The sequence below is a fragment of the Leptonotus elevatus genome, chromosome 16 (assembly GCF_054856555.1).
Source record: "Leptonotus elevatus isolate MCC_2025b chromosome 16, RoL_Lele_1.0, whole genome shotgun sequence".
NCBI lineage: Eukaryota > Metazoa > Chordata > Actinopteri > Syngnathiformes > Syngnathidae > Leptonotus > Leptonotus elevatus.
The window spans coordinates 3,154,500-3,175,433 of record NC_141254.1 but is presented as its reverse complement, the minus strand read 5'-3'; the positions used below and the strand labels follow the sequence as shown (position 1 = coordinate 3,175,433).

At 38.5% G+C, this 20,934-nt stretch overlaps 1 protein-coding gene across 1 annotated transcript in view; it reads left to right on the top strand.

Annotated features, from left to right (window-relative positions):
* The first annotated feature begins 11,345 nt into the window (after nt 1-11,345).
* msantd2 (Myb/SANT DNA binding domain containing 2) overlaps nt 11,346-20,934 on the top strand; it is a 14,350-nt gene continuing 4,761 nt past the window's right edge. Inside the window, exons 1-3 of the mRNA XM_086097820.1 lie at nt 11,346-11,800; nt 17,243-17,498; nt 17,583-17,646. Coding sequence (XP_085953946.1) covers nt 11,372-11,800; nt 17,243-17,498; nt 17,583-17,646 — 749 coding nt within the window. The 5' untranslated portion in view covers nt 11,346-11,371. The remainder of the gene's footprint in view (nt 11,801-17,242; nt 17,499-17,582; nt 17,647-20,934) is intronic.

Below are 20,934 nucleotides of genomic sequence, written 5' to 3'. Positions count from 1 at the left end.
ATATTTTGATATTTGGACTGCAGTGTATTGTCAAGCTAACTTTAACATTGTAGCCTACACTTCGCACCTAATGAATTTAGAGGAGTTTCCTCTACTCAGACTTTCTTAAGTAAAACACTCCTGGCACTGTCATTAATTCTGAACCTCAAAAGGGAGCAGATGCGACAAAATCAGAAAAGCATGAAAATGGAGAACAGTCCATCATTCAGATGAAGGCCAAGATGAATCTTATTTTATCACATTTCTCAAATAAATACTATTTTATATACAATATTTGTGTCTTTAAATAAATTGTAATGCATCGAAATACTGACATCCGTAATAAAAGCCCTTCGGCCAAACAGTATTGCATTCAAATGTTGCATCCCAAAGTGAATTTGTATTATAGTATTAGGGGTATAATCTCCCAAGATGTTGTTGAATTCTAGAAAAGGTTGAAAATGGACATGGATACCTTGACTATAAACCCAGGATTATGGTCACAGCCATTTTGTAACCAGAAACCTCAAGTTGAAAGAAAGTGTTCCAATTTAAAAGAATGAGGGAACTACAAGAAGCACTCCCTGAACATGTCAGTCCTTTCTCATTAACTTAAAGTTATGCCTGAGCATGGCCCGAGACTACGGCTCCTATTGGTTGTCTCTTGATGGTATAACCAGGATATTAACATATATTCTCACCTCTTTTTAATTCAAGGCATTAGAAAAAAATTATAATAATTTTAACAGCCTGGTAATGCTTCTTACAACAGTTTCAAATAAGACAAAATTGTTACAAAATTGTGTACCACAATTTTTATTTCTCCTCCGTGAGCCGGCACCTTACCGTAGTGGAGGAGTTTGTGTGTCCCAATGACCCAAGGAGCTATGTTGTCTGGGTCTTTATGCATATATAAGAACAAGATCCCGGATACAAGCGGCCGAAATGAGTTTCCTCTGTAGGGTGTCCGGGCTCTCCCTTAGAGATAGGGTAAGAAGCTCGGTCATCCGGGAGGGACTGCTCCTCCGCGTAAAGAGGAGCCAGTTGAGGTGGTTCGGGCATCTGGTTCGGATGCCTCCTGGACACCTCCCTGGATAGGTGTTACGGGCATGTCCCACCGGCGGGAGGCCCTGGGGACAATTTTGTGTGTATATATATATATATATACAAATAATATAGTCTAATAGTTGTCATTGAAAAGGACTATTCAGGTTTGAAAAATGAAAAAACAAAGATGTTTTACGATGACTTGACTAGTTTCACACGGCAGGATTATCTGTTAAGATTATCGTTTGCGTGTCAGCGCGTCCTTACGATTGTCGGTAGGGGAAATTCGGGACTAAAATCGGGCCAATTCTCCTGCCGTGTGAACCAGGCTAAAATCAAATTTTCATTTCCATCCATCTAAACATTCAAATAAACCCTTGCTACTGCATGTCTACTGTGTCTGTTTCGGTTGTGTGTGTTCATGATTATGAATAATTGCAATATTAAAACAGAAAGGCTACACCTAATGTTTTCTCTCTCTTTATTTTTTGTAACCTTTATTTGGACAGCTTGTAATCCTCACCTGAAAAGAAGGTTACTGTCTCTTTGGCCAGGTCAGGACCCCACAGGCCACATATCCACAAACTGGCTAAAAGTGGACAGATGGTAGAGCAGGCAAAAGTGGGCAGCAGTCCCTGAAGGAAGCCAATCAGGCATTGTCACAGGAATGATGAAGTAAACAATGACACAATCCATCAACTAGGCCATCAAATGAGCAATTATTTCCTCAAAATCCAATAAAGGGTCTCGTTTGCTGCCCGGGGATGACACTATTCTGTTATTCCTTGGGACAGTAATGATGGTAGGAATGAGTTTCTGTAGATAGAAATCGTGGACTGAAACCTTTTGTTAATTGAGAATGTCGTTTTCCGTTTTTAAACATGCCAATCCAAACAGCTCCGTATTATGTAAGAGTATATCATGATATACACCTACTGTTGACAAGATCTGGGGGAGACAGGGGCTAGTTGTATCACGGGTAAGTTGTCACATTCAGTCCACACATGTCAATTTTCTTCTCAGAGAGCGCAATTAAAAAGTGGAATACTAGGTTTCTTTGTATAAAGAGGGGTTGTGTCCTTTCTGAGAAAAAAATAGCACATTGTGAGCTGAGTGCCAGTTGTCTGTTTTGCACAACCCATGGTAAGATATTTCAACTTCATATATTTTGAAACGTTGACAAATTCTAGCAGCAAATCATGTGGATTCGTTAGAGGAGAGATTCAGGCATCTTGTCATGCCTCAGTCATTGTCTTAAGCTAACTATAAAGCAACACTAAGGAACATTCAGTTTACGTTGATTATGGCGGCATCATATGGACAAAAGCAGTAATGTTATGCCTGAAAGACCACATTTTGCATGAGGACAAGCGCATTGCGTCGTTTTTTTAGCTCACGCCAGCGAGTGTTAATCCGTGACTGTCTTTTTATCCGGGTAGCTTCCTTTTTCGTTTTTATTTTTGTCTCTTCAGACAAAACTTGTTTAGCAGCTTCTGTCAGTCAGGAAAGCAGTAAGTGTGCGTCGACATTCAAATTGACCTCCGTCTTTGTAACGAATGGAGAAAAGGGGGAAGTGACGTATGCCATAAAGAAGTCAGCACATTTGTAGTTTCTTGTGTGTCAGTGTTCCTACCATCCTCCTCAAAGTTGTTTAGTGCCAGTAACAATGTTACAGACCCCCTCAGGCCATGACAAAGGTACTATTCAACTAGTTTTAAGCTGATGCTTCATTAGAAAAGTTATGAAAATATTTTATTAAGCTTGAAAAGTTCCTTAGTGCTACTTTAAACTAGAGATAGTATTGGCCAACAGGGTAGTTTGGGGCAACTTGTCTCAGTCATTTCAGGGTATTTTGTCACATATGCAAAGAATGGGCCAATGAAAAATGCACCTCTGGCAACTCTGTTGTGTATGTCAGAATTGCCCTTTGGATGATGAATCTAAATTTAGTGTGAGAAAATAAGTTTGCCAGGTTTTGTTTCATTGTTTAAAAATTGATTTTCCAGTTGTTGAAACTACACTATGTCCACATTTTCGGAATGGTTTAAATTTCATGACGAACCATCCATCCATGCTTCATTTATTTATTTATTAAAAAAAAAAAAACAATCTTAAATTTCCAGTTTAAGGGAAGCAAAACAGGACAAGACCTACATGCCAGCAGTTCCTAAGGACTTTAATCCAGTGCATGTTTCATAATATTTTGTTTATTGGTTTGTTTGGATCCCCATTAGCTCTTGCAAAATGCGGAAGCTAATCTTCCTAGGGTCCATAAAAAGACACACATACACACAAATTAAACCATAACAATACATATACAAATATACATACACACATATATACATAGAATGAAACAATGAATAAAACATAATACGAAGTTAAATATAATACTAATGCATACAGAATAAAACACCGATATGCATTCAATAGCACATGTTCAGGACACAGTTATTTCCCTTACACATTGTATGTAACTCACTTTCCACCCTACTAATCACACCAATATACTCATGTTGGGCAGTGAACCTCAACGTGCCTTCATTACTGCAACTTTATTAAATAATTGTTTAACTTCTTCTTGAAAGTGTACTTTGCTTGTATCTTCTTAATAGAATCAAAAAGTAAATTCCATCCTGCAATAGCTCTATAAATTAAAGATTTGAGAAGATTGGTTCTAGGTTTTGGAATCGCATGAATCGTATGATTATGTTTATTACTTAACGGGTATGTACACTACTTGGTCTAAGATGTACTTTGGATTTTTCTTTTTTCCTTTAACACGTTCCTGGGGGGAAAAAATGACTATGGTAAATTTTCAAGATCAATGATAATTTCTGTGGCTGTAAAACAAACAAACAAAACAGGAGAACAAGGATACTTTTGGTTGCAAAATCCAATGTGACATCTAACCCCGTATAGTGTGACAACTTACCCTTTGTGGGGCAACATGTCACATGTTCACTCCCTCTATTTGATGGCTTATAACTTGGCACTGACACAAAATATGAAGATGACATGAATACAAAAAATATACCTAAGACCAGTGCTGGGCAAGATAACGATATTATCGTGAAGACGATAACAATTTTAAAAAAAATCTTATCGTATTGGCATTTGTCACTTACAGCAAACAAAATAAGTGACAAAACGCTTGTTTGATGATGATTCATTTACAAGCTATTTCACACAGCTGTCCCTAGATGGCAGCCTAAACAACACCTAACGGTGAATCATGATACATGGAGCGTGTCCAACTTTGAACAGCAAAATAGCAGGCAATTTAATGAGTGTCTGGAGAGAGAAAGTAATGCTACACACTCTGGCATCATGTACGTCAGCTGGGAGGAGGATTAAACGTTTATTAATATTGATAAACTAGTCAGAAGATGGATGGATATACTGAAGTGAATACATTTAATATCACTGTAGCCCCTGAGTTTTGATTTTGACTTTTGAAATCTACACAATAAATATACACAAAATTACATGACACATTATAGCTCATCATTTTTTATTATATTTAATCAATTTCTGTCAGAATTTTTTTTTATCCCTCTTATTTAGATGAATACATTTTACAAATTAATAAATGAAATATGTCACTGTGCCTCTTCTGTTTGCATTTGATAATTTTATATAGCAGCACTACTAATGGATGCATTTCTCATTTGATACACATCTGTCACTTAAACATATAACGACAAAACGTAAACAGTAATAGTGTGTTGTAGAATTTTTTAAATAATAACTGAAAATATATCGTGGCATATCGTTATCGTGATATAAAATAGCCTATATCGTGATAGAAGAATGTTTCCATATCACCCAGTACTACCTAAGACTTTGGTCTTTCTGGCACACATTTTGTTTATGTTAGAGCTGTCAAACGATTTTTTTTTATCAGATTAATCACACCTTAGAATTTTGATTAATCACGATTAATCGCTTAATAAAAAAGCCTTTTTTTAATCAATATTTTTTTTCACGCCAAATTTTAAGCACCGGTTATTTGTTAATTATTTTGACATTTAATGTTATGAGGACGTCTTCAAATTTTTTTAGTTAAGCATAATTTAAAATAAAAAAATGTGACCCCAATATTTTGACATGAAGAAATATTCTAAATGTGATACGCAAACATTTATTAAATTCTTTACTTTCGATTAATCTGCGTTAATTCATGATTAATGCGATAATTTTTTGTGATTAATTAATCAGTTAGCGCTTTAACTTTGACAGCACTAGTTTATATATGATGTATTGATTCCAAGAAATATATAAAAGTATAAAAAGTGATACAACTAGCCCTGGTCTCCCCTACATCACAGTAAGATGCTGTGGAGTGCAACATCATATTGTTTTTAAATTACTTGAATTAAGAACAATACTGCACAGACAATGTCAATGAAATTTGGGTATGTTTGTCATTATGTTTATGGCACTAATGGCAGCATGGTGTTGCAGACATCTGCCTCAGTCAAGAAGTTCTGGGTTTGAATCTCGGCTCAGACCATTCTGTGTGGAGTTGGTTTTCTCTCGTTAGATCAGCTTCTGCCCACATCATGCAATTTTGATAAAGTGAAGAATTCTAAATCAGGGGTCTCAAACTCAATGTATGTGGTGGGTGCTGGAAATGGAGCCTGGGTGTGTCTGGGCCACATCAAGTATTCCACCAAAAAGTGGTTCAATCATTCAGAAAGATTACAACAAATCCCTTCTTCCCAATCTTTTATTAAGAGTTCGGAAGGCAGGCAAGTTTATTTGTATAGCACATTTAATACACAAGGCAACTCAATGTGCTTTACACAAGGAAAGACAACACCTATAAGCATCAACAAACACAGCAGTTAACAGTATTCAGGAACAAAGAAGAGAAAGTCAAAGTAGGTTACAAAATGTACTAAAAGAATATACATTGACAATGTTAAAACATTAGACAGCAAACTTTAAAAACATTTAGCGTAAGGATTTTATTTAATTTTTTTTAAATAATCCACACAAAAAAAACATGATTTAAAAATGTTTAACAGACCTTAATCAAAGGTATGTGAAAAAAGGAAAGTTTTTAACCTGGATTAAAAGGGACAGTAACATGCAAAATCAACTTTTGTTGAATGGGCTCTTTGCACAGCTCGACTACTTCCTGGACCTAAAACCACTCCTTTGTTTCCTGTCTTTCATGAGTGGACAAACTAATAAATCCAGGTGTGTCTGGCCAATGTCATCGTGGTTACTGAGGTCAGGCACACCTGAATTAATCATCTTCTCCACTCATGAAAGACAGGAAATTAAGGAGTAGTATTGAGTTCAGGAAGTGATAGATTTGTGCAAAGAGCCCATTCCTCACCAAAAACATCACCAAAGTGGTGTTTTCCTCCATTCGGCCCTCTATGAGAAATTCTAGGTCATTCTGCTCTCCAAGCTAACCTGGCCAGATTGATATTGTGATTCACTCAAGGGAGTGCTCCACAATATCAATCTGGGACTGCTCCACGGTGATTTGCTCGGGAAAGGGACATTTTGTACAATTCTTCGAGCTGATTGGACAATGCAGCATTTTGTACACAATTGTTTTGACCAATCACGGCCATGGATGAAAATGTCGTCTTCGTTCTCGTTGAAGGGGTGGGGAGGAAAGCACAAACATCTTTACCAGCTAAAACTGCACAAAGCGCCTCTCGCTGTTCAACATTCAACAGAAAATGGTGAGTAATTCTGCAAGAAAATAATTAATTGCAGCGTCCATTCGTCCATGTTAGATTTGTTTGTTTGCCCCGGCGTTGGTGCTGGCTTCCTGGTTTCGTCACAGCAAACACAATGTCGCTCTGTTGTTGGACCGGATCGGTGTAAATCAACGGGCTCAGTACAAGAGGTATTCTCGGGAATTTGTGAACTTACAAATACCGCGAGAATTCATCTTGCAGAGCAAAGTTATCTCCAAGCACCAGACCCTCAGAAAGCCGAGAAAATGAGTGCTCACTCTATGACGTCATCAGGTGCGGACCCACCCCAGTGGGACTAAACACAGGCCCACTTTCTCTGAGACCTCCACGTTCGCAGGATAGTGATAAAAGTAGCCTTTTATCAGTAAACGTTCTGTCTAAATGAATTCAAATCAATCAATTTATCCTTTACATTTGCAATGCCAAAGTGCAATGACAATTGGCCGTCTTATGAATGGTGTAGTGGTTAGAGCACTCATCCTGTAAGCAGAAGGACCTGAGTTTGCGTCCCACTATGTGCCCCCCCACTGTCTCCTCCACTGCAATTTCTTGGGGCGAAGGAGCAGTTTTGTTTCAAATGTTTATTGAAGAATTGAATATCCATCCTATTTCTACATTTAAAAAAGATGCGGTTGTACTGCAAGGGCTGGAGGGCCTTGTGTGGCCACTCGAACACAGCTCTAGAGAGTTTTGTGGGTGATGGCGCGCAGCAGCCGGCTTAGGACGAGAGGGGCGCGGCAACCATATGAGGAGAAGCGGGGTTTTACTGACCCGGGTGTTTTACTAAATAGCCAACAAAATACCTAATATTTCATAAAAAATTACATCGCCATGGTGTCAAAAGTAAGATTTAATCATTATATGCCTATAGTTAACTGTGGAAGGGCTTCAAATACCAAGATACATCCCCTTTAAAAGCATTTACACTCTGGGCTGACTTTTGTTGGCAGCTTATTCCATTTGTGTGCGACATAAGAGCTAAATGCAGCTTCACCATGTTAACTTCGAACTCTGGGTTCCACTAGTTAGCCCAAATCTCAGAGCCCTGCTGGGTTTGTATTCAATCAGCATTTCTTGAATATATTCAAGACCCAAACCATTCAGTGATTTACAGACCAGTAGCAGAATTTTGAAATCTATTCTACAGCTGAGTGGGAGCCAGTGTAAAGCCTTAATGACTGAAGTGATACGTTCTGATCTCTTCGTTTTGGTCAGAACCTTTTTTGCGTCAGTGCTCAATCTTATATCATTTCGTACTTTAATTAGAGCTGTTTCTGTACTGTGATGAGGCCTGACTGGAATTGATCAAAAAGTCAGTTTGAGCTCAAGAAATTGCCAAGTTGATTAAAAACCACTTTTTCAACAATTTTGGTTAAAAAGGGAACTTTTGAGATAGGTCTATAATTTGCTAGCAGGGAGACATGCAGCAATCTCTTTTTTTAGAATGGGCTTGACGGCGGCTACTTTCAGAGATTTAGGAAGCTCGCCTGTTTGAAGTGAGCAGTTGATTATTTGCTGTAAATCGATTTGAACAGATTTCACAATAGTTTTGAAAAAGCCAGAAGGTATTGAGTCAAGACAGCTCGTGGTAGGTTTAAACTGCTGAACCAAGTCTGCTATAGTATTTTGATCCATTGAGTCAAATTCTGTCATGGTAGTTGAATTATTCCTAGGTAATTTGTGAAGTGCTGCATCATCATTAATGATTCATCAGAACGTGAATAAGATTGGTGACCTGGCTGGCTCTCTCTCATCTTTCTGGGATTTTGCATACTCCTCAGCATGTCTAGTTAAGTGATGACATCTGATTTCTTTAGCACTGCTACGTTCTCTGTGCATTCATGTTTGGATGCTTATGTGTTCAAAAACAAAACAAAACATTCCATCTATTGTTTTTTTTTTGTTTGTTTTTGTTTTTAATTAGCTGGTGTCATCGCCAAGCTTTCTCTTCATGTTTCTCTGCAGGTTTTGAAAAAGACATGAGGGATTGGGTAACAGGATATCTTTTCTTTCCAATTGTTGTCACTTCAGAATTATGTTTTGCCGAAAAGCTCCCATGATCCTGACCTATGGTAACCCATAAGGGATTTAAATAAAAACAGGAATGTTCCTCTAAAGCTTGGATTGAATATCTTGTATGTGAGGTTTCAAGCAGATTTTATTGTCAATTATTGCCTCAAGGATTGTTTTCATTTATTCTCTCTATATCATCCATCTCCATATATACTTGATTTGACCTTTCCATATACCATTATTTTTGTCTTCTTAAATTTATCGCTAACTTGTTTTCATCAAAAAACATACTTTAACCTTGTGTGTGTGTGTGTGTGTGTGTGTGTGTGTGTGTGTGTGTGTGTGTGTGTGTGTGTGTGTGTGTGCGTGCACAGGGGGGGGGGTGCGCGTGTGTGCGCGTGCGTGTGTGTGTTTAAATAAATTCTGAGGTAGCTAATCACCTCTCATATTTGCTGCATGTTCTCACTAGAAGCCAGGATGTTCTTATAATCTGGGAATAGCACAAACCTGATTAGTTGTGATACATTACACAAATTATTTGTATAAAGGGTGAACATTTTTGCCCCCATACAATCAATGTCCAAAAATTCTGAGTTATACTAACCCATCTTCACAAATCGTTGCCTTTTTGTTAAATAGCTCTTAAGTCAATTCAAAGTTAACCCCCTTTTCCCATAGTGTTCCAATTTACTGATTAGTTTGTCGTGGTTTATTAATTGTTTCCCCCAAAACTATAGAGGACCAAAAGTGCCCAAATTAAATAAATTAATACACCATTAAATAATTAAATAAATGTGTCATTAATTAATTAAATGTTTCATTTATTAATTAAATATGGAATTAAATAAATCCATGTGTTATTAAATGTGTCATTAATTAATGAAATTACCTATGATTATTTGTAAAGTTATATATATATAATTATTTCTCTATTTAATTACTTATTTCATGGTCACTGTGTTGCGGTGTTTCATGAATTTATTTTATCTGTCAAACTCACCCATCAAAGTTTGGTGGGCAGGTCCTAACAACTGATTGGTCACCCTGCTCATCAAGTCAAGGCAAATCCATTTCAGAATAATGAATTGATGCAGAGTGAGTAGCTAGTAAACACAATTCAATAAGATGGGTGGCCCTATTGACCTGAATGGGTGCGTTACCATTAGACTCAGATTTACGCTCTCATGAGGTGCTTTTTGAGACGTGTTGAAATGGAAGTCACTTTTTCGGATTTCCTGTAGTCATGTGACCCCGCTCGGTAAAAGGAAGAAAAGAAAGGTGGAAGTACAGGGCCACTCGCTTTTGTGTCGGAATTGCTTCCTGAGGGGACAACAAGTCTTATTGAGCCAAGGCTGCCGCGGCTCCATACACACATTCTATCTATTCTCGTGACGTTCATGAGGAGTCGTTAGCGTGACCTGGCGGCCTAGAAGAACTGCGAGATCTCGCGAGAGTCGAAGCGGGACATTACGTGAACTACGCCTCAGAAGCAAATCACTCTTCAATGGAAACACCTACAAGTCAAAACTGTACTTTAGCGAAATAGTAGAAATATCGCTTTTATTTTTATGTCGGTTTTGCACAATAACAAGCCTCGATCACTCTATATCAGCAAAAAAAATCCATCACCTTAGCCACCATGTTAATAACTTCTTCAGGCCGAAGCAGTCGATTAGACAAGATTTGAGTGAATCAGCCCCGCTCACTAACTTTGACGAACGAGTTTGACAGATAAAATAAATTCATGAAACGCTGCAACACAGGAACATGGAATAAATACAGAAATAATTATATATATATTTATATATGTAGGTAATTTAATTAATGACACATTTAATTATTGGTTTATTTAATTCCATATTTAATTAATAAATGACACATTTAATTATTTCATGACATTTATTTAATTATTGGCTTATTTAATTCCATATTTAATTAATAAATGACACATTTAATTATTTCATGACACATTTATTTAATTATTGATTTATTTAATTCTATATTTAATTAATAAATGACACATTTAATTATTTCATGACACATGTATTTAATTATTTAATGGTGTATTCATTAATTTAATTTTGGCATTTTTGGTCCTCCATACAAAACTGCCATGAGCCTGGGCTATGATAGCCCATAAGTGATTAAAAAAACAAACATACAAAAAAATGCCCAAGGCAACGACACTGCAAAAAAAGGTGGGGGCTGCAATATTAAACTTTCATGTCACGCGGGGGCCACAAAATATCACCCTGCGGGTCACAAATGGCCCTCAGGCCACGAGTTTGAGACCCCTGATTTAAATAGACCACAACAATTTTGTTTTGTCGAGAAAATTAACTGAACAAAATAAAACAACAAAGTTATACTTTTCAGCTTCATTTGCCGTCTAATTTTTCCTACCCCCTCCCGTATACATTCCACAACAAAAACCTTGATTCGAAATAAAACAAAACGAAACGAAACCGTTTTAATGCAAATTCAAGGCAATGAAGGAATTATTTTGTCACGTCTGCCTTCACCTGAGCATCTTCCACGGGTTCCGCGCCGTATTTTTGTCCATGCCTGAGCGTTGCCCTCCCTCCCACCAACCTAGCAACAGAGTGAACATGGCGGCGTCCAGCAACGCAGAACAATCACCAGAACTATCGAGGCCGTTAAAGATACCAAAAACCGAGGTGCCATCGCCAGAGTCGGAGGATTTGAGTGACAGCAACCAGTACCACTCCGGTCCCTCCACACCCAACCGCTTCTCGCCGTTGAACGTGGGCTCTGGGGTCGCTGCTCGGACGGCGGCCTCATCCTCCAACAACTACACTGCTTGCCGGGGTATGTCGTGGACCCCTTCCGAAACGAACGCCCTCATCGCGGTGTGGGGGAACGAGAGACTGACGGAGGCCAAGATGCAGCAGTTGGAAGTCGCGGGTACCATGTTTACTGGGAAGGCCCCCGGCCCAGCCATGTACGAGAGGGTGTCGAGAGCTTTGTCGGAGTTGGGCTATGAGAGGACCCCGTCTCAGTGCCGGGAGAGGATGAAGGTACGCAGGACTAAAGAGACATGCATCCATTTACCTTTCACATTGTGGTTTTGGCTACTTAGTGGTTCGTATACAGTTCACGTGATATTATGACAGGTTGTGACACTCTGGTAATTAATTGGCCCTAGTCTTTTGATGTACTGTGTTGATTGTTTCACCGTGACGTCAAAATACTTCCGGGTGGCACCAGTGGTAAACAGGGCAAATGGCTGGAATGATAATTTTGCCTTCTTTGCCACTAGTTTGTTGTAAAGTGTCAGATGATATGTTATGTGAGATAAATAACATCAAATGCAAGTGTACACAATTTACATTTTAACAGGTTTAGCTGAGTTAAGTAAGTTAACCTGGTAGATACATGCATACATTTCGAGATTTTGATTGTGTAATTTTGCCTTTTTTTGTGTAGAATCCAATGTTCAAACTTCCATAACTTTTTGTTTATGTATTATGTGACAGAATTATAACACTTGTGGCAAAAATTGCATTTAAAATTTTAATTCCATTTGCTCCCAAAAACGTATACATTTTTTTGTGTTTTTTTAAAATAAATATTGCCATGGTCCCAAAAACGTATTTATACATGTTTTATGGTTGTTTTATGCTAGAGCATACAGAAGGCTTTGATGCAGCCTCTGAACTGAAGTGAATGCTTAAAGCAATTGTAGTTTACAAAAACGGGTGGCAGCAGAGTATAAGGGATCAAACAGGTTTACTGTTATTGGCACCCCTTCATTTTTTGCATGATCTCGACAATATCTTCAGAAATCAATGGAAATGTACAAATTGTATGACATCAGGACCTTTTAATTTGATGTCCAAAGTAATTTAACAAAGGAAACTTATAATGTAATTCCAAAGAAAAAATAGAAAATGCAGCATGTCCAGCAATAATGGCACCCCTCTTTGATATTTGTGGTTGCACACCCTTTGGCAGTGGTGACAGCTTCCAAACGTTTCTTGTAGCCATCTCTAAGCTTCTTGCACTTGTCTGCTGTTTTTTTCCCCCACTCTTCCTTTGCAAATTGTTCAAGCTCTTGAATGTTTGCAGGTTTGTTTTCCCAATGGCACATTTTAGCTCATATCAAAGATTTTCAATCAGATTAAGATCAGTGGTCATTGCTGGCCATTTTAAAACTGTATTTTTTTTTTTGCTTTTTAACCATTCCTGTGTGCTTTTGGATGTGTGCTTTGGGTCTTTGTCTTGCTGGAAGACCCATGAGCTTCAACTCAAACCAAGTTGTTTAACAATTGGTAGGACAAGTCCCCCTAGATTGTCTTGATAATTCTCTGATTTCATGATTCCTGTGATACGATCAAGGCCTCCAGTACCAGATGTAGCAAAGCAGCCCCACAGAATTATGGATCCTCTATCATGCTTATCTGTAGTGAGGGTGTTCTTTTCCTTGTAAGCTTCATTGCGTTGTCTGTAAACAAACTGTTGGCGTGCATTGCGTAAAAGCTCTATTTTTGTTTAATCGGTCCACAGAACAGTTTCCCAAAATAATTGTGGTTTGTCCAATCCAAAGGTTAGCCATTCTTTTTTATGTCTGTCTTAGGAATGGTCTTTGCCCATGACGCCCTGTTTTTGGTCCAGTGTGTGGCGTATGGTGCTTCTTGAAACCATGATCCCAGACTGTTCCAGGTTGGCTTTCAGGTCTTTGGATGTTTAACGTGGTGTTTATTCCACCATTCGCACCAGCCGTTGAAGACTTCTGCCATCAATTTCTCTCTTCCCCACCACGTCCATGGAGGTTCTTGGCAGTTCCATGCTCGTCAAACTTCTTAATAACATTACACACTGCTGAAACAGGGCTACCAAAATCTTTGGAGATGGCTCTATACCCTTTGGAGGTCTTGTGTGAATAATTGCACTTCTGATGTCCTCAGACAGCTCCTTTGTCTTCACGATTTTGACAAAAGAAAAGGGGATAACAGGTGGCTTTTAAAAACATCAAAGTCATCATTCATTGGTTAATTCATGTCAATTGGGCACAGATAATTTAGAACAGGGAATTCTCATTTGTGATGTACCAAAGGTGAGTCACAATGTGTTTCCACACTGATTTACAGGAAAGGGTGCCAATATCAGTGACAGAGCACATTTTAATATTTCTATATTTTTTTTCACTCATTGTTTATTGTTTTAAATTGTTTTTTAATCATTTGGTCTTTAGAATAAAACTATTTTGTTGTAAAAAAATAAAATAAAAGGATTTACTTGATTATTTTTTTCAGAAGATATTCCACATTGTGTACTTTACCTTCATGGGTGCCAATAATGGTGAGCAGGACTGCATGTTGCAACAATCTCTTTTCCCCAGCGTTTTAAACAGATTTGTGAATAATAATGAAACTTCAATATATTCTATTGCTAATTGCTGCAAAACGGAAACAGATAGAGCTATACTTTTCTTCCTGATGAAAGAAGAGACTCTAATCTTTCTTTTGGTAGGTTCCATGTTTTCATAGCAATAGAACACAATATTCTGTGGGCCTTGCAAAATCAGTCAAAATCCAGTAAAACAGCGGGGAGCGGAGGTTAAAAGCGTCAGTGAATGTGGCTGGGAGTGAATGAATTAATATGCTATAAGATCATAAAGTAATATGATGTAATACAGCAAATAAGGCAAAAAGAATTACCCTTATTCCTGGACTTAATTTTTTATAATGCTCAACTCAACTTGATTTAAGTTAACAGTATAGCGCTTCCACAACAGTATGTGTCATGCATAGAAAACAAAAACAAAATAAGAGTAAAAAATGAACAAGCACTCTATATGTTGTATATACATAAAAAATAAACAAATATTGCATTGTTAGTTGGCAAAATTCATGAAATTAGTGTTAGAAGTGACAGAAAATATGAGCCATCATGGCAGGTCACTACAAGAACACTACAAGAGACCTGTCAAACTATAAAACCCAAAAATTAGTAAGTCAGTTTCATTCAACTTTGGCAGAAGCATTGAAAACTATAAAATACAAATGGCTATTTGGATTGGAAGAATAGCCGTACCTAAAATAGTTTGTCGACTAAAAATTTGGGAAATATGGACCTACTTGATCTTTTGAGAAACCAGACCATCGTTAGTGGTACATATGATGAAAAACACAAACACAGTCAAACGAGAATTTTTTTTGATTCCGACATTAAAAATGACATTAAAGTGCGTCATTGCTTAGTGACTGTATTTAGAACATTCCATGGCAGATTGTAATGCGTGATGGTTTGGGCCAAGTACAGCCACTACTGGATAGCCAAGTAGGGAGCAAAAATAGGCTGAGTGTCCATTTGTATTCACTTTATTAAAAGACAACAAAAATATGTTTCTCGTTGCTATCAAGCGTCACGAATAAGCGTACAAGTATTTTACACGACCGCTCAGGTCCATGGCAAAAATACGCTGAAGGTAAAACGAAAAGTGTTGCATCGGCATAACAAAGCAAAGAAGCCATACTTCGGATTGTTACAAGATACACACATACCCGTAGGAATTCAGACATTTGATTGTATTTAGTTGCATTGCTAGGCTTTTATACTATGTGTAGGTTTGTAGGTAGGTACATGGCTGAGAAAGCAGTAGGAAACAGCTGTTATGCCGATACTGATTTTTGACAGAAAAAAAATACAGTTAACAGATTAATCTGCCAATTATTTAATATTATATATTTAATTTATACAATTTTGTTCCCACAGCATTTGTGTGTGAATATTCGTTATTTGAAGGAAAAACACTCCTGAAGTCGATGCTAATTTCCTGTTAGCATTTGAATGGGTTCTTCCCTTCACTTTTAGTATTAGTCCTAGGCTAGCGATGTTTTAAAAACGAAGCATGTTTTGTATTTAAATATACAGTTGATGTCATTCTTATCGTCGTGTGTTTAGTTTTACAGTTAACTCCAACTGGGGTGTTATTAAACAGCTTAAAGGACGCTTAGAGACAACAGAATAACCAGAATAACATACGCTACACACTCGCTAGTTGCTAATGCTACGCAAGCAAAATTACCTTTTTAAGGAAATCAGTAGGGCTGCAACTATCGAGTATTTTAGTATTCGAATACTCAACTGAAAATTCAATCGAGTACTCAAGTACACGGATAAAGTATACTTTTGCTTGGATAAAGAGTAATTTAAAGTACACAACAAAGACAAAATAAAGACATTTTAACTTAATAATGAAAAATAAATTGGCGCAATGGTTTCCTTTTTATTTTTAAATCAACAGTTAATTTTTTCAAATTGTAAACTTACATTATACGCCAAGGTAGTGATTATGCACTTATGAATTTGGAGCAGTTGACCAGTAGGCCTAATTAGGCAAATTAAATAGGGTATTTTAAGGCATTTAATTCTTTCGCGTTACAGGTTGAAAAAAAAAAGCTTGTGATGAATCTGCAGACATAAAACTCATTAGCTACTGGAGGAAGTATAGTATAGTGTTTATATGAGCAACTGATAAAAGGAAAAAGCACCTACCTCTGCAAGGCCACATCGGGAGCCAGTGGAAACGTAATGTGGCAGCCTTCACATTACGCAAAAATAACATAGGGGCTATACAACATATTCATGTATCGTGTCGTTCGCTTCATTCAAAGCGCCTTGGGCGCAAATGCGGAAACATACCCCACGTCAGCCGCGGGCCCGCCTGAACCAGGTTGAGTGGGACCATCGCTCACCGCAAGCGCCACTGTCCGTCGTCCCGCAGCTTCGAGCCGGCCGCGAGTCAGCCTCGTCTCGTTCGCTGCGGGCACTCGCTCTCTCTGGTAGTGATCCTTCCGCAGGTTCACCTACGGAAACCTTGTTCATCGTTGCCATTTCCGCATTCCGCTTGCACCTTCGATAAAAATAACCTGTGCGTCTGCTATGCTAAAGCCTTAAATAAACGATTACTCTAAGCAGGAAAAAGCTCTCTGATTTTTCGTACTCGAGGTACCTGTGGCGGTCAATAAATGCAAAATAACCATTTCAGCCTTTAGGTCCTGACCGGAAAACAGCCACAAGAGCGGTAACCGATACTAGTATCGATACCCGTCGCGAGTACCGATACCATTAAATGTGACTGGTATCGGACTGATAACAAGGTATTGGTACTCGCCCATCCCTAGTTTAATTTAAAAGAAAACATTAAAGATGCTGAAAATTTGAAAAGTTGTTTAAACAATTTTATTTTGATTTTTTTGATTTTGTTGCTATTTTTTATTTTACTGCAAAAGAATTTGGCCTCCTTGCCTGCTAATAATCTATATCGGTATCGGCCCTGGAAAAAAACGTATTGGTCTATCACTAGCAAAACATCCATTTACCGATTTGTGTTTCTTAATCCATCTGTTAGTTCCTGAAAAATGCACCTATTTGCTATCTTACAGTCCTGAAAAGGGCTCGGCCCTTAAATGGGACATTACTGTACTAACGAGTATTTCTCCCACCTCACACAGACACTTCGTCGTTGCTACAGTCGTGTGAAGGAGCATGGCATCGGCAAGAGGAAGAGCAGCTACACAATAGAGCAACTGGAGAAGGTGTTTGGTCAGGGAGGCTGGGATTCCCAGACCTGTGCTCCGGTGCTGATCAACAGCAGTGGACTTTACCAGGAAATGGAATCTGATGGCAGCACCTTGGAAGACTTCTCACAGGAGGACTGGTGCAACCAGGTGCTTGATTCGGCATTCCAGGAGGGAGATATGGACTCTGGTAGGTAGTTGGCTAGGTAGGGATATAAGAATAGAATGATAGTAAATTACAACTGATGTGGATTCTCTTTTTTTTTTCCTACAGAAGAAATACATATGCCGAGAAGCAGAGCTCTTCTGATTCAAACTGGGGTCACAGAACAAATCCAGTAAGGCAAATTCATTATTCAAGTGTCCAAATGGCTCTGAGTATTAAGGTTGCCATTCCCTGAACTAGGAAAATCATTCTAATTAACTAAAGTGCAATTTCTGGAGAAATTGTCTGGGGATGCTGGATAGCTGAATGCTAATAGCTGAATGCTAATAGCTGAATGCTAATATTTGAATGCATGTACATGAATGCTTTATTATAACAATAATGTTAAATGACATTGGGAGAAAAATGGATGTTTAAGCTCCTGAATTCAGACAATTGCATTTTGGAATGCTACTGCCACCTGTAACCAAAAAAATGAAACTGGACACTCCCTTCTTCAAATACACAATGCGCACATGATGTCACATTTGCAGACAGAGTGCAGGAAATTCAAACATGAATCCAGTCTGAAAACTAGTGACGTCACGCTTGAAGCAGATGCTCGGCAGGTGTCGAGCGCTCGCGGCAATAAGTGTCTCGATACGTTGTTCCGATGCCGTGCTTCATTCGGTGGAAAATCACGTGACCGCGGAAGCGAAGCGTTGTTACGTCACATGCGTGTCGGCCGTGACTGTCGTGTGTCACTCCAGGTAGGGAGGGGTCGAGTCTGTCAATTTGATTCTGAGTCAAACTCACAATGTTTCTTGGGGGCAAGATTGAGAGGGGGAGAGATTTTGCGCGCATTGAAGTCACTGAGAATGAGGAAGGGTGCACTAAAAAACAATGAGTAATATTTACTTGGGGGGGGGGGGGCTAGGAAAGTGTTTTCACTCCAAAATTAAGTACATTTTCCAAGTAGTGCAGTTTATTTGTCAGTTTGTTAGTTTTTTCCAATGAAAAAAACTACAAGGGTTGAGGCACGAACCCCCAACCTTCAAGTTGGGTGACAGCCACGCTAGGAGCTGAGCCACGCCACTCCTGCTGTGTTGCTGGTGTCAGGTGAAATCCTCGTACCTTCTAGCCATTTTTTGCTCCGTTGAGTCACACCAGAAATACATTAGCCTATAATGGCAAACAACAAGACTAATATGGCTTACATGATAGAGTGTCTGCCTACTAAGCTGAAGGTCATGAGTTTGCTCCTCAACAGTTAAGTAACTTTTTTTAAATAAATAAATAAACTGGGAAAATGTACAAAAAACTCTCCTTGTAAAATTTATAATATAATAAAAAAGTTTAGTAGGTTTTTTTGAAGTAAATTTACAGTGGAGGTGAAGTTAGATTATTACACAATAGATTAATTTGCAATTGCACATATTGTAGGCATTCATTCACACACTATATACACTGATTTATAATGTAAATCAAATCACTGAAAGTATCTTCTCCAAAGCTGGAGAGGTCATAGGAACCGACTAAAACCAAATGCTGCAGAAATTATGTTTTCCGTGAAACACCCAAATCCCCGTCCCAGTGTCACAAGCATTTTTTTCAAATACCATTGTAAATTTTCTGTTGCACAATTATTTCACTTTTTCATTTAAAACTGACACAAGAGTGTCTTATTTCTTAATGACATTTTGCCCTTTTGCTGAATGTAAATAAAATATATTTTTGTCCAGCAGATGTCACCACATTGAATTGTGTCAAATGCCTCAAAGCACTGAACCATTTCAACACAAATGCATCAGCGGTACAGAAAGCAGTGGTGAAGCAGTGTCATGACTCGCCACACTGATTCGTGGCTAATGCTTCATAACACTGAACCATTTCGACACATTGCTTCATATTGATTTACTGCTTCAAAAAGCTTCGGTTTCTCCATCACTACTGACAACTATTGTCGAAAGTCAGGCGTTCCCATTGTGAACAGAAAGCTGAAAGTGTATGAGAGGAAGCTGTCCTCCCTACCTCACTGAAAAGGTGTGATTGGAGCACTTGCATGGAGGCTCGCCCATGTGAGTGCAGGCCAGGTGCACCTCATTCCCATTGATTGGACTCTCCCAAGTGGCAGCCAGAGGAGGAGAAATAGGATACTCTTCTTTTTGTGAGGCAATGCTTAATTAAAAACTGTTAATGTGATTTGCAAGAACACAACATTGACTGCAATCAATAACTACATTTCAACAGGCTACATTTCAAAGGCTTTTTTTTTGTGACAGGGCATCAAGTTTTGACAGAAAGTATTAGAAGGGAAAAAGAATGACCTGCAAAAACATGACACTCGTAGCGGGAATTGAACCTGGGTTACTGACCTTTTTCTCAGTCCATTGTGCGGGTGCGTTACCACTAGTGATGCACCGAATATTCTGCCACAGAAAATGGCAAAATATGCATTCAGCCGAAATAAAATTCAAGGCAAAAGAATATGGCCGAAATAAGATGTTGTGGTGACGCAAGCAAAAAAAACAAAAAACGCTTCAAGCGTCTGTTTGAATTAAACACCAAACACGGGAGTAAGTGTCCGCCTTGCTGCTCGCTGTCGTTTGTGAGTACCGGCAGCTTCATTGTGCACACCGGAGAAGGAGAGGGTCGCTTGGTAAACTATGTCGAAAAAGAGAGCGCTGACGAGTACTGCACTATAGGTGAGCCACTCTTTCTCCTGCAGCGCTTTCCTTTTTTTTCTTTGATGAGAGCCCCTCGAGCGCTTCCACTTTTTCACTTGCATTCTGGTGGCCGTGATAAATACTTTAGCTAATGTTAGCACTATTGCTATCAACAGTTTTAAACAAGTAAACACTTAACACTGTCTCCGGGTGACTACAAATCTGTACAGGACGCCGTGTGTGACTTTAATTGCACCGCCAGAAAATGCTCAGTTGCTCACCTCGCGTTTGTTGTTTAATGTACCATTCGACAACATGTCTCTGATGTCTGTGGTGTGGACGCATTTCAATTTATATTGTGCTTTGTTAAAATGCTCGTGCTAAATATGCCTAAATATTTTATAATAATTCATTGTAATAAATGCAATGATAATAAAAAAATGGCAGCATTTTTTTTTCCGTCGTTTTGGTTTTCGGCCAAGCATTTCTTATTTTCGGTTTTCGGTTTCGGACAAAAATATTTATTTTGGTGCATCCCTAGTCGCCACTAAACCAACCGCCGCGTTCAAGAGGATGTTCACATTTTATCATGTAGGGCGATGAATCAGCAGGGCAATTTTACATATGAAGTATACTTAGGTTGGATTTATTTAAGATTAAAGACATTTTAATATAGTGCAATGGTCGGATTTTATATAATTTTAGAAAAGGCACTTTCTGAAACAATGTGACATTTGGAGACGTAATGGAACGCGAAAGGCAACTGTCACGTGACATCCTGATTCTGAGACAGATTTAGGAACGCGATTCGAATC